The sequence below is a fragment of the Nerophis ophidion genome, linkage group LG11 (assembly GCF_033978795.1).
Source record: "Nerophis ophidion isolate RoL-2023_Sa linkage group LG11, RoL_Noph_v1.0, whole genome shotgun sequence".
Lineage (NCBI taxonomy): Eukaryota > Metazoa > Chordata > Actinopteri > Syngnathiformes > Syngnathidae > Nerophis > Nerophis ophidion.
This window is the reverse complement of record NC_084621.1, coordinates 41890641-41904094: the sequence shown is the minus strand read 5'-3', so window position 1 is coordinate 41904094 and position 13454 is coordinate 41890641. Positions and strand designations below refer to the sequence as shown.

The 13454-nt window shown below is 41.3% G+C and overlaps 1 protein-coding gene across 2 annotated transcripts in view; it reads right to left on the bottom strand.

Moving 5' to 3' along the window:
* kirrel3l (kirre like nephrin family adhesion molecule 3, like) overlaps window positions 1-10875 on the bottom strand; it is a 110812-nt gene extending 99937 nt beyond the window's left edge. For both annotated transcript variants that reach the window (XM_061915999.1, XM_061916000.1), the window contains exon 1: window positions 10341-10875. In XM_061915999.1, coding sequence (XP_061771983.1) covers window positions 10341-10380 — 40 coding nt within the window. In that variant the 5' untranslated portion in view covers window positions 10381-10875. The remainder of the gene's footprint in view (window positions 1-10340) is intronic.
* Window positions 10876-13454: the final 2579 nt, after the last annotated feature.

The following is a 13454-nucleotide window of genomic DNA, read 5'->3' as shown; positions in this document are numbered from 1 at the left end:
TATCCCCAAGTGCATGTCTTTGGAAGTGGGAGGAAGCCGGAGTACCCGGAGGGAACCCACGCATTCACGGGGAGAACATGCAAACTCCACACAGAAAGATCCCGAGCCTGGATTTGAACCCAGGACTGCAGGACCTTTGTATTGTGAGGCAGACGCGCTAACCCCTCTGCCACCGTGAAGCCCAGAGTAAAACCAATTAAAACAATAATTTGATGTATACAGTATGATTATTGCCAAAATTGTTTTATGATTAATCACATGAGTCAAGGCGTTAAATGTTACTCTTAGCAGTTTATTTAGTTAGTCATGCGTGTTGTAAGGTGCACATGCGTAAATTAATAACTTGATGGTGTTGTTAAAAAAAAGAGGAGGTAATGTTGCACAGTTCAATGAAAGGTTCCGGCTTTCCCGTCCACACACCTAAAAAAATACTGTACATACACACATACATACATACAAACATATATCTCTTATATTTTTTTCACATAAAATTAGAAATGTTCTAATCAACTAAATTTTCGAATTAACCTACTCAGTGGCCCAGTGGTTAGAGTGTCCGCCCTGAGATCGGTAAGTTGTGAGTTCAAACCCCAGCCGAGTCATACCAAAGACTATAAAAATGGGACCCATTACCTCCCTGCTTGGCACTCAGCATCAGGGGTTGGAATTGGGGGTTAAATCACCAAAAATGATTCCCGGGCGCGGCCACCGCTGCTGCCCACTGCTCCCCTCGCCTCCCAGGGGGTGATCAAGGGTGATGGGTCAAATGCAGAGAATAATTTTGCCACCTAGTGTGTTTGTGACGATCATTGGTACTTTAACTTTTCCTCAAAAGTCAAAACTTTTTTTTTCTTTTTCCTCTTCGCTCTTGTAATATTATGACATTAATGATACATCAGTATCTATTTTTCTCACAATCCTGTATGTTTTATGTACTTAACCTCATTTTACTAAAAAAGTTTGATCTTTTCCCGAATAATTGTTATTCTTTTCTTTTCTTCCCCATTAGCACTTGATCCTTCTTGTACCTCTTTCTATCTTCCTTCCTATCATTACTTTATTTTTGTCTTTGATTTTTGGGCCAAATAAAATTATTTTTAATTTAGAATATTTTTTTTTCCTCATAAAATAAAACAAATATTTTCTTGTAAAAATTAAAGGTTTTGTTGTAAAATTCCATATTTTCCCTCATAAAATTGAAGTTTTCACATGCCTTTTTCCTTTTAACTTCAATATTTTTGGTAATTTCATGACATTTGCATCTTTTTCATGTGATTGTCGAATTATCGACCACATCGTGATCCAGCAACCCAACCCCACAGTTTAATTGCACTCATGTGGGACATTGAGGGTTTGAACATTCTTGCAGCATATATGGAGCCAAGTTGTAGAATAATTCATAATAACAGACACGTTTTTTTTCAATAGAAATACAACACAAAGACTCAAAATAATCCAAAGGTCAATCATTTGTGTACATACTTCTTTGAAAAATGTTTGTATTTTCTCCTATTGTCAAATTCAAACGCTGACCAGTATGTTGGTGTGCGTATAAAGACATGCCATTTAATTTAAGGGTTTCATGATAGCCTCCCTCTTGCACAACATAAATAATCATAACGATAATAATCCTCTGAGTCAGGGAATAGCGTAGAAGTGATGACCTCAGCAAACGGGGCGAACGTGTGAGCGCACGCCAGCAGAGGGAGGGTGAATGGTGCGGTGAGTGTGAGAACGCCATAAGAGAGCCAGAACAATCTGATGCGCTTCCTTCAGCTTCAGACGCCTCCTAAAATGTGAACTATTTGCACGTGCACGTGGACGCCCCGTCAAACTGTTTCATGGAGACGTCAGACACATTTCGTGAACATTTTTATGGGTGAACATGAAATGATGTTGCCATGATCAACAACAGTGCTAAATCCCACCTCTAGTTTATGACGATGACATGTTCTGCTCCGTGGCTTTGATTGATTGATTGATTGAAACTTTTATTAGTAGATTGCACAGTTCAGTACAAATTCCGTACAATTGACCACTAAATGGTAACACCAGAATACATTTTCAACTTGTTTAAGTTGGGGTCCACGTTAATCAATTCATGGTACAAATATATACTATCAACATAATACAGTCATCACACAAGTTAATCATCAGAGTATGTACATTGAATTATTTACAGAGAAATGGACATTGAAACAGTGTAGGTCTTACTTAGTAAGATATGTACAGCCAGCAGAGAACATAGTGAGTTCAGATAGCATAAGAAAAAGTATATACATTAGAAATACATTTGATTATTTACATTAGGTTATTGACAATCCAGGGAGATGGTATGTGAATGGAGGAGGGTATTAGTAAAGGGTTGAAGTTGCCAGGAGGTGTTGTTTTAGTGTGCTTTTGAAGGAGGACAGAGATGCACTTACTTTTACACCTGTTGGGAGTGCATTCCACATTGATTTGGCATAGAAAGAGAATGAGTTAAGACTGTTGTTAGATCGGAATCTGGGTTTAACGTGGTTTGTGGAGCTCCCCCTGGTGTTGTGGTTATGGAGGTTATTTACGTTAAGGAAGTAGTTTGACATGTACTTCGGTATCAGGGAGGTGTAGCGGATTTTATAGACTAGGCTCGGTGCAAGTTGTTTGACTCTGTCCTCAACCCTGAGCCAACATCATTATTGAGACAATTGGACTTTGAATAATGGTTCCAGAAAGGGCACAAAGCCCTAAAGATACCTCACACACTCAGGTCAACTTATCATCCTGTGTGCGCCCTTGACCCCGCAAACCCCCTCCCCCGACAATGTGTCCACGCGTGTTACCTCTGTGAGCACACGGTGAGTCATTTGTGGAGAATGAGCATATGTCATCAGCCCAGAGCGTCCTGCAGAGAACATCTTAGATGTTCTACTGCTTGGAGACAAGACCCGAATGTCTCCCTTTCTTTGTGCAAAAGGTGTATGCCTACTTAAGATGCTTTTCTCCAGAATACTCAGCTTTGGCTGATACAAGGTTAAAGAACACATTGCTGTGCTGCACAAGACACATTTCAATTTACTTTCTGTGTGTGTGTGTGTGTGTGTGTGTGTGTGTCGCTGCAATGACTTCTTGTCTTGTGAGTAGAAATAGGCAATATGGCCTAAAATCTATATCGTGATGTATATTGTAGCCTCCTGCGATAACAATACTATACAATATATTGCCAAAAGTATTTGGCCACCTGCCTTGACTCACATATGAACTTAAAGTGTCATCCCATTCCCAACCCGCAGGGTTCAATATGTCTGTCCACCTTTTGCAGCTATTACAGCTATAACCAAGCCCAACTGTGGAAAAACCATCCCATACCATAATTCCTCCTCCACCAAATTTCCAGAGTGGTCCATCAGATTACCAGATGGAAAAGCGTGATTCATCACTCCAGAGAACACGTCTCCACTGCTCTAAAGTCCAGTGGCGACGGGCTTCACACCACTGCATCCCATGTTTTGCATTGGATTTGGTGATGTATGCAGCTGCTTGGCCGTGGAAACCCATTCCATGAAGCTCTCTGCGTACTGTACGTGGGCTATTTGAAAGATAACATAAAGTTTGGAGCTCTGTAGCAACTGATTGTGCTTCAGCATCCACCGACCCCTCTCTGTGAGTTTACTTTGTGACTGAGTTGCTGTTGTTCCCAAACTCTTCCATTTTCTTATAATAAAGCCGACAGTTGACTTTGGAATATTTTGGAGCGAGGAAATTTCACGACTGGAATTGTTGCGCAGGTGGCATCCTATGACAGTTGAGATTGGCCTATTTTTTCACAAATGTTTGCAGAAAGAGTCTCCATGCCTCAGTGCTCACATCTGCGGTCCTCTCCAAGGTTTTATCATAGTCATTCTCATTGACGTCCCACTGGGTTGTGAGTTTTTCCTTGCCCTTATGTGGGCTCTGAACCGAGGATGTTGTTGTGGTTTGAGCAGCCCTTTGAGACACTTGTGATTTAGGGCTATATAAAAAAACATTGATTGATTGATTTATTTATTATCACCATATAATAATAGTGTTGAAATCTCTATAATCGGACACATTTTTATAATTTACATCGTATATCACACGACCGTACTTAAGAGTTGGAAGGTATGTTTTGCTTCCACATTCATTGTGTGTGAGGGAAAGGCGGGGTAAACGCAACCCAACTCCTAAAATATCTCCTACTGTACAAACGTGAGTAGGTCCCTTGAGGTGCTGTTTTAATGACGTGCGAAGAATAATTCCCCCCTTCTCCTTCTTCCCTTTACAGTGTTTGCAAAGGGGAACGGAGGAGTAAACACGTTTGTGTTGACGACCCAGCCTGTGGTGCAATCGCCGGGGAAAATGTCTCCAGGCAGAAGACAGGAAGCTGACACGGCGCCACCTCCATTGTCCTCTTCCTTTGTCATTTCCGAGCACGGATGCTCCGACTGAGCCCGGAGGGAGACAAGGTGAGGATGTGCACATGTCGGAGAAAGTCAAGACAAAAGAGAGACGTGGGAGGCCGTCAACAGTTTGCTACCTGGCTTCCTGTGTCGGGTCACGGCGACAGCAAATCGCCGGCTAATTTGCGAACAGATGATAAGAATGCATGAGGACACGCTGCCAAGTTCTTTATTGGTGTTTACCCGCTTGGCAAAGCTGATTAGAGGCATGCGATGTTATTAAGTGCCATTGTTTCCTTTCTCCTTTGCACACGTGTAGGGGCTGCTTGGGAAGGCCCACAATGCAATGTCTCCCGTCCAAAGGCAAAACCCAGTAACTCAATTTTGGTCAAAACTCAGTTGATAATAATTTTGGAGTTCCTAGGTGATATGCTTTACATTAGTGTATGCGATATTGTAATTTGTTCCGTAAGTAAGCTGTTACGCGCATGGCAGGACCTAGCAACTACCACATAACCACGTAGATACAACAGAAAAACCTAGTATCTCAAGGGACCAATCGGAGCTTCTTTGTCAGTCGCCTTATTGTCTTTAATGAGACATTTGCACGAATGGGGGCCTACGGTCAATCTGATTATGTGATATTATGGCACGAGGGGATATTTGGAAGATTGGCCCAGGACGTTGCAAGCACCTTCATTAAATGTATTATTCTTGATTCTTCCCCTTGCATACTCTTTTGGGCAGATAACTGTGGAGGTCAAAATAAAAACTGGACGCTGTACACGGCTCTTGCCCAATGTGCAAACGTAGAATGGGGCCCACCCGAGATTGTAATAAAATATCTGGAGAAAGGGCACACGTTCATGAGAGCAGATTCAATCCATGGCTCAATCGGCAAGAAAATGAAAGCTCAAGAAAACATCTATACGTTTGATGACTTTGTAGATCTTTGTAAGACAGCATCAAGATAGATTGGTTTTCCTTTGTTTTCTCAAAATCAGCTAGAAGTGAGTTACTAGGTTTTGCCTTTGGACGGGAGATGTGTTCATGGAGTCTTCAGCGGTAGGCTATTGTTTAACGGCTTGGTCATTCGTTCATTTTTTTTTTACGTGTGCCACATGCATTAAATGAGTTTTTAGAGGTAACGGGTGCCAATTAGTGAGCAGTGTACTGTATTCCCTCCTCTTGTGGCCTCTACTCTAATAGATGCCAGTCATTAATGGTAAATGGGTTGTACTTGTACTGCGCTTTTCTACCTTGAAGATACTCAAAGCGCTTTGACACTACTTCCACATTCACCCATTCACACACAAATTCACACACTGATGGAGGGAGCTGCCATGCAAGGCACTAACCAGCACCCATCAGGAGCAAGGGTGAAGTGTCTTGCTCAGGACACAACGGACGTGACGAGGTTGGTACTAGGTGGGGATTGAACCAGGGACCCTCGGGTTGTGCACGGCCACTCTCCCAACCGCGCCACGCCATAACAAAGTTATTGAGTATTTACTTGACGCTCAAAAGTGATAACTAGTACTAAAAAAAGTCGTAAGAGAGGTGTTGTCGCGTTTAACATCAGATTATGTCGCCATCATGAATTGAATTAAGAAAAAGGTCAAATTCTGTAAAGTGTGTGATCATGTGAATCTTTTTGCACCAAATAAGGTAAAAGTTCCTCTTTTCTTGTTTATTGTTTGGCTTAATGACCAGAGTCACAGGTGTCATTTTCCTTTCTGAGCAGCTATTTGTTAAAAAATATATACAAATATATATTTTCATAGTATTAATTTTATTTGCAGGTCAAAGTTTGTGACATTTTTAATCCATCAGATAGCGAATGAGCATTATGAAACACCAACACAGTATCAGCACAGTGTCAATAGAAGTAAGGAGTGTGCCATACACTCACTGAGGCATCATTTACCCATCATTAGTTTTGGATGGGCCCTGCGATGAGGTGGCGACTTGTCCAGGGTGTATGCCGCCTTCCGCCCGATTGTAGCTGAGATAGGCACCAGCGACCCCAAAGGGAATAAGCGGTAGAAAATGGATGGATGGATGTATAGTTTTGACTGTTGCTCCAATAAATACTTTTTTTCCACAAGCAAAGCTGAGCAGCCACAATATAACCCAAGCCTTGTTCTCTTTGTAGTAGAGTTAATAAAATGGCCTGCCAGTAAACCCGAATAAGTAAGCAGAACTCAAAAAAAATGAGGCAATAGGTTGCTACATATTTTTTGAGTTCATAAACTCAATTATTTGAGTATATCAGATCATAAATATTGGGAGTTTATGTTAAATGTACTTTAAAATTATAATTGAACTACACTTACCAATTAAGCCAACTCAAAAATGTTACTCCTCGTGTCTGCTGGCTGAAGAGGAAGTGCACACAAAAGCTAAAAAATAAAAGCCCTTCCTCTGTGTGTGTGTGTGTGTACATGCACGTTCATGTAATAATTTATATATACATATACACACACAGATATAATAACAATACAAATCTATAATGCGATTGATTCATTATTCATTTATTCTTGATTTGATGTATTGATTTGTTCTTTCAAAATGAGACAAAATTATGTATAATCCACTGTGTTTTAAGTATCTGTGAGGTAATTATTTGAAGTAGCAGTTACATAATCTGCAAACAAGTTAATATTAGGTAAAAATAACAAGTTTAATAAACTTAAAAAAGATGAAAATGTTACTCACACTCAACAGTTTTTAAGTAAGTACAACTTTTAATAACTTCTTAAGTTTACACTACTTATTCTAATGAATTAAATCAAGCATTCGTGTTTACCGTATGGCTAAATTAATGTGGGGAAAAGTAAACATTGGTTGGTTCCCTACTTTGCAACAACTCACTGGGAAGAATTTCAATAAGATTTTAGTGTCTCTAGTAGTCTTAAAAAAAAAAGCATTAGTGAGGTCAGAGGTCAGTGATCACAGGCCTGTCTTCTCTCTGTTCTGGATGATGGAGTTGAGGTCAGGCTTCTTAAATTCCTCTCAAATAGAAAAGATTGGAAAAGTCCAGTGACATGTTGACATTGTAAACTCACAAAAAGGTGCGATGGATTCATGGAATCATCAAGTGCCTGATTATTTGTGTCCGCCTATTCACTCTCACTCACCCTGCAGCAGCAAAACCAACAGCGATAGACAGGAAGTCAAAGTAAGCTAAAATGCATCTTCGCCATGACCGTGTCTCTTAAATAATGCAGGACGCTCCTCTCCGAGACCACATTCTGCTGCATCGGCACTGTTGTGCAACTCGTGTCCGACGCCGCTCATCCCTGCCAACAAACTTTCTACCACTAAGCCACATCCGTCTCTGCGGGGCCGGTCGGAGGGAATCCAATTAATATGAGGGGTGGGTAAACGAAGAAGCTGAGGGAAATATGTGCGATAGTGTTCGACAAGAGGAGGAAAAGGTTAACGATGCTCATCCCCCAGTGTTTTCCTGCCGCTTGCAATCATTAGGACACCGGTGACACATCTAAGCTTCATCTCTGCAAGAAGCTGTCCTCCACACGCTATGACCCCCACCTCCTCCCATCTAACAGAATTCAAAGAACCATAGCTCATGAAATATGCACTTTTTTTATTTTATTTAAAGCAGCCCTGTGGGGGGACACACTGTCACGGGCTCCACAAACATGCCGGCGCCGCACCAGGATGAGACAAATCTCCAGTAATGGGGAAGAAGAGAGCTGATGCTGGGTTTAAAAAAAGAAAAAAAAAAGCTTCTCCCATATTCCGCGACAACCTTTTTAACCAACGGTGAGGGTCTTAACGGCTGCCTGGGGCTCATTAAGCAGAGGCACTCCCCGTGTCCCCTGTGACCCGTGGGAATAAACATATCACAAAAAAAGAAGGAAGGTGGAGTGAAGACACAACTTAACTTGTAATTTTTGCATTCAGCCTTTGAAGACACACACACACAAGCGTCCTGAAGCAGAAGACGATTAGTGGGAATACTCAACCGATTCCTCGGGGCACCAAAAGGGGACATGCACACCCGCTGTGTGATCATGTGCATAATATTGTGGTGCATTCAAAGTCCAAACACCCTGGATGTGTACATGCACACACTTTATGAAGCCTGTGAGGGGACATTAAGGATGTATGCAACAAAAAAAAAAATTAAATAGCAAAACTTTAGTATGGGGAACACATATTTACCAATAATTAGTTGCTTATTAACATGAAAATTAGTAATATATTGGCTGTCAGTTAGTCATTATAAAGTACTTATTAATGCCGTATTCTGCATGGCCTGATTATACAACCAAACTAAGAGTCTTCCCTCAATAACTTGAGAATTACTGCTTTTCGTAACCCTAACCGTTAACCCTTATATGTTCCCCTAGTGCAGTGGTTCTCAACCTTTTTTAAGTGATGTACTCCCTGTGAACATTTTTTTTAATTCAAGTACCCCCTAATCAGAGCAAAGCATTTTTGGTTGAAAAAAAGAGATAAAGAAGTGAAATACAGCACTTTGTCATCAGTTTCTGATTTATTAAATTGTATAACAGTGCAAAATATTGCTCATTTGTAGTGGTCTTTCTTGAACTATTTGGAAGAAAACATATACAATTATTTAAAAACTTGTTGAAAAATAAACAAGTGATTCAATTATAAATAAAGATTTCTACACATATAAGTAATCATTAACTTAACTCTTTGGGGATTGTAATAGAGATCCATCTGGATTCATCAACTTAATTCTAAACATATTTTCACAAAAAAAGAAATCTTTAACATCAATATTTATGGAACATGTCCACAAAAAATCTAGCCACTAAAGTGAAGCTATAATTTTCACAGTGACTACATTGCATGTCTCTGCTGGCTGCAGGAGGACATCACATGTGCTCTTTTTACTTCAGTAAATATTTCTATCATACACAAGAGCTCCTTAGTGGATTTATTCTTGCAGTCGTGGTGATTGTGCATGCAAAGAGCTCCAAGGTGTCTTACAGTCTAATTAGGGCAGCTGTTACCATTTTCATTATTTGGGAGTGTGTGTGCGTGTGTGTGTGTGTGTGTATTGGGTGGAGGGGAGGGTAGTGGCAGTCGCGCTACTGTCTCTTTCCTCTTTTTATCCAGCTGTTGCTCGTCAGTCAGAGAGCAAAGGTCTGCTGGCATATCATCATCCCCCCCCACACACACACACACCCCAACTCCTCACCCCCTAATGACCAAACCATGTGGAGCAGAGGGAGGGGGTGATGGTGCAGAGGTACAGGCAACAAATGGCTTCTTTTTTTTTTTAAACCAAACACAGCCATTTGTTAAACATGGAATTCAGCCTATAGACAAAAAAAAAAAAAAAGCTGTTTGACTCCAATGTAATTTACGTGAGGTAGCGACTTGTCCAGGGTGTACACCGCCTTCCGCCCGAATGCAGCTGAGACAGGCTCCAGCGCCCCCCGTGACCCCGAAAGGGACAAGCGGTAGAAAATGGATGGATGGATGTATTGAAGTGCGTTGAATCATATACTTTTGTGTTTACATCTTATTTGCAAGCCTTTTTTTCAAATTATTAAAAAAAGTCAGTTACCAGTCATATACATCAAATATGATGTAAGCATTGTGTTATTAAACACAATGGGGGGTTCAGACAGGTGTGCCATGTTTGCACACTCCTTTCCTCAAGCATCCACATTTATAGTCACCAAAAAAGCTGCGTTCAATCTCCAAATCCCATTTCAGTCATTAGTTCCACTGAGTGGAGTCACCCCTTTGAATCATGGCTAATGGCGTTTAATAATAATTTAAAAAAAAGTGACCCACTCCTGATGCAAGCCTGCTTTCCAAAGTAAAAGCACATGAAACTGCTGCAGACATGTTGTGCATGCATGAGGATGGACACACAAACACACACACACACATATACACACACATGGACAAGTGAAGTGTTCTTCTTACCAGTGGCCATAAGGCAAAAGATGAGATAAAGCACAATCATGCTGTAGTTTGCTCCTGCCGGTCGCGTGCAATCGAGCCCGGATCCTTGTGCGCACGCACTCCCCGTGATAATATTCTTCGGAATAATATTATCATCCACTTGAACGCAACCGCTGACGAAGTCCCGACACTTTGGTGGAAGTCAGCTCACAGATGCATCCCCACTCGGAATAACTTTCCGCTTCTCTTCCTCTTCTCGGAATCAAACCCGCACACAGACGAGCGCGGACCACGGGTGTGTGCACGCTGCGCGCTCTCCTGCTGGACTGTGCGCGCCGCTTAGGGTGAAGTTGTCTCTCTCCTCCTCTCTGCTCTCTCGCTGGGATGATGTATGGAACACACACACACTCACACACTCACTCCTCTCACCGCCTGCCAAGAGGACACACACACACACTCACACACTCTCTCTCTTCTATTGGGGGGTTACACCACATTTGGCACCAGCTCAGTGTGTGTGTGTGTGTGTGTGTGTGGAGCCCTCTGCCTCCCATCCACGCCATTTGGGGTAGGGATAGGGTATGATGGACCCCCCGCCCCTGCCCATGGGGTCCTACTATTTGCTGAGCGTGCATCAAGGGGAGGGCTTTGTTATCAACAATTATCTCTATTTAAATGAGGGCTTTTTGTAGGGTTGGGCGACACTACAAAAGCTAGTATCGATCCAATACTATAATTAAAAACGTCCATCCATCCATTTTATACCGCTTACTTCCTTTGGGGGGAGGGGGGGGGGGCGCCGGTGCCTATCTCAGCTACAATCGGGCGGTAGGCGGCGAACACCCTGGAAAAGTCGCCACCTCATCGCAGAAGTAAAAACTTGTGATGCGCGAAAAATAGATGCAGATACGCATCTGATTCTATTTTAGATGATTATCCATGTCGATTTTAAATCTGTGGAGCCCCTAAAGCAGTTTTTTTTCAACCTTTTTGGAGCCAAGGAACATTTTTTTGCGTTGAAAAAAAATCCGGAGGCACACCACCCACAGAAATAATTAAAAAACGAAACTCAAGTGACAGTAAAAAGTGGTTGTCACGATTGTTGGATACGACTTTAAACCCTAACCAAGCATGCATCACTATCACTCTTGACTCAAAGTAGGTGTACTGTCACCACCTGTCACATCACACCATGACTTATTTTAAGTTTTTGCGGTTTTCCTGTGTGTAGTGTTTTAGTTCTTGTCTTGCGCTACTATTTTGGTGTCTTTTTCTCTTTTTTTGGTATTTTCATGTAGCCGTTTCATGTCTTCCTTTCAGCGGTATTTCCCGCAATCAAGAATATTTAAATGGTTTTTTACCTTCTTTGTGGGGACATTGTTGTACCACACTGTCCTTGGCAAAGAGAAGGCCAGGGTCCAACGGCATGGAGACCAAGACAATTGGGGACCCATCTTTGCTGCAGCCTTCTTCCGCCTTTGTCACCGTTGTGGAGCTTCTATGCAACCATGTATATATATATAAGAAAAAAAAATAAAAATAAAAATAAAAATAAAAAATATATATCCATTTTCTACCGCTTATTAACTTTTGGGGTCGCGGGGGGCGCTGGCGCCTATCTCAGCTACAATTGGGCGGAAGGCGGGGTACACCCTGGAGAAGTCGCCAACTCATCGCAGTATGTGTATATATATTATATATATATATATATATATACATACACACTGTATATACTGTAGAGAGTTGATATTTTTTATCATTAAATGATTCTGATATTCCGTACTTTACATATTTACAAGTTAGTAGTAGTAGTAGTAGTAGTAGTAGTAGTAGTAGTAGTTAATTTTGGACATGTTAAAAAAAAAAGAAAAAATATAGAAAAAAGGAAATAATCTTGAGATCATTACAGTAAGGTACAGAAATAAAAACAAATATTTCACAATGAAAACACATAAAAGTGAAAACAGTACATAATGGTTAGGTTTTTGTCATAAGGAGTGGAAAGAAGTAAAACTTTTTTTAATTTTATAAATCAAATTAATAGCGTTCTTATCATCATTATTATTATATACAATGATAAATTCACCGGTCTTAATCAAATATATTATCAATAATATTTTATTCCCTTTAGACTTTTTTGTGGCTTTTTTATGTAATTTGTAATGTTTGTAGTTCCACAAGATCTTTAAATGTCAAGTTTTGAATGTAAGAAAAATGTATATGTGCGATCACTATATCCTGCTTTATGAATGACTCTTATTGCTTTCCTTATGTAATTATTACCTCTAACTTCTGCACAGTAGTGCAAGTTAATGGCATTCATATTTCTGCATGACAATGTTTTAACCTTCTCTACCTACATTTTAATACAATGTATTATTCAGTCTGTTAATCATTGTGCAATTGCGGACTATCAATCAGAACAGTTATAAAAGAATATACCGTAGCAATGGTACTATTGTTTAATGAACTGTAATTACCTGATCTGGGCTGCAAAAGGCAGTGGCAGGCATGCCTGCAGTATTAAACCTAGTCACAGGGGTAGCCAAGGAGAAGACAACTTTGTTCAAAGAGTCTTCCTCCTCCGTATCCACGCTGCCATTACAATACACTTAATTTCAATCTGCCAGAAAACAATTATTTAGGTTGAAATAACACAGGATGGCATGTGTCACGGCCAAAGCGCACCCCAGTGCGCATTCATCTGCGCGCTGCACTGGGCGCACCACTCCGAATGCAACAATCAGCAATCTACACACCTGTCGCTGATGAGCTCTATTGCCTTCTTAAGCCAGCGCAACCTGCTATCCTGTGCCAGAACGCAGCGATCTGTTCCCATACAGTAAGCCGACAAACCCTCTCTCTCTCTCTCTCTCGCTCTGTCTCTCTCTCCCTCATCCAGCAGTATTCCTCGGTTCCTGCGTCACGAAAGGTGTGTCTCGTCTCCCCGTATTCCCTCTGGTTCTCTGTCTGCTTCTTGGATCTCGAACTCCCGCCTAGACACGGACCTTCGACGCCTCTCTATTGCCCTAGACTTCATGCCTGTTCTCTGGTTCTCCGAGCCTGTCTTGCTCCTCTTGGGCTTCCGCCTTTCACTCAACACTACCGGTAACACACAACAGTTAATTTCCACAC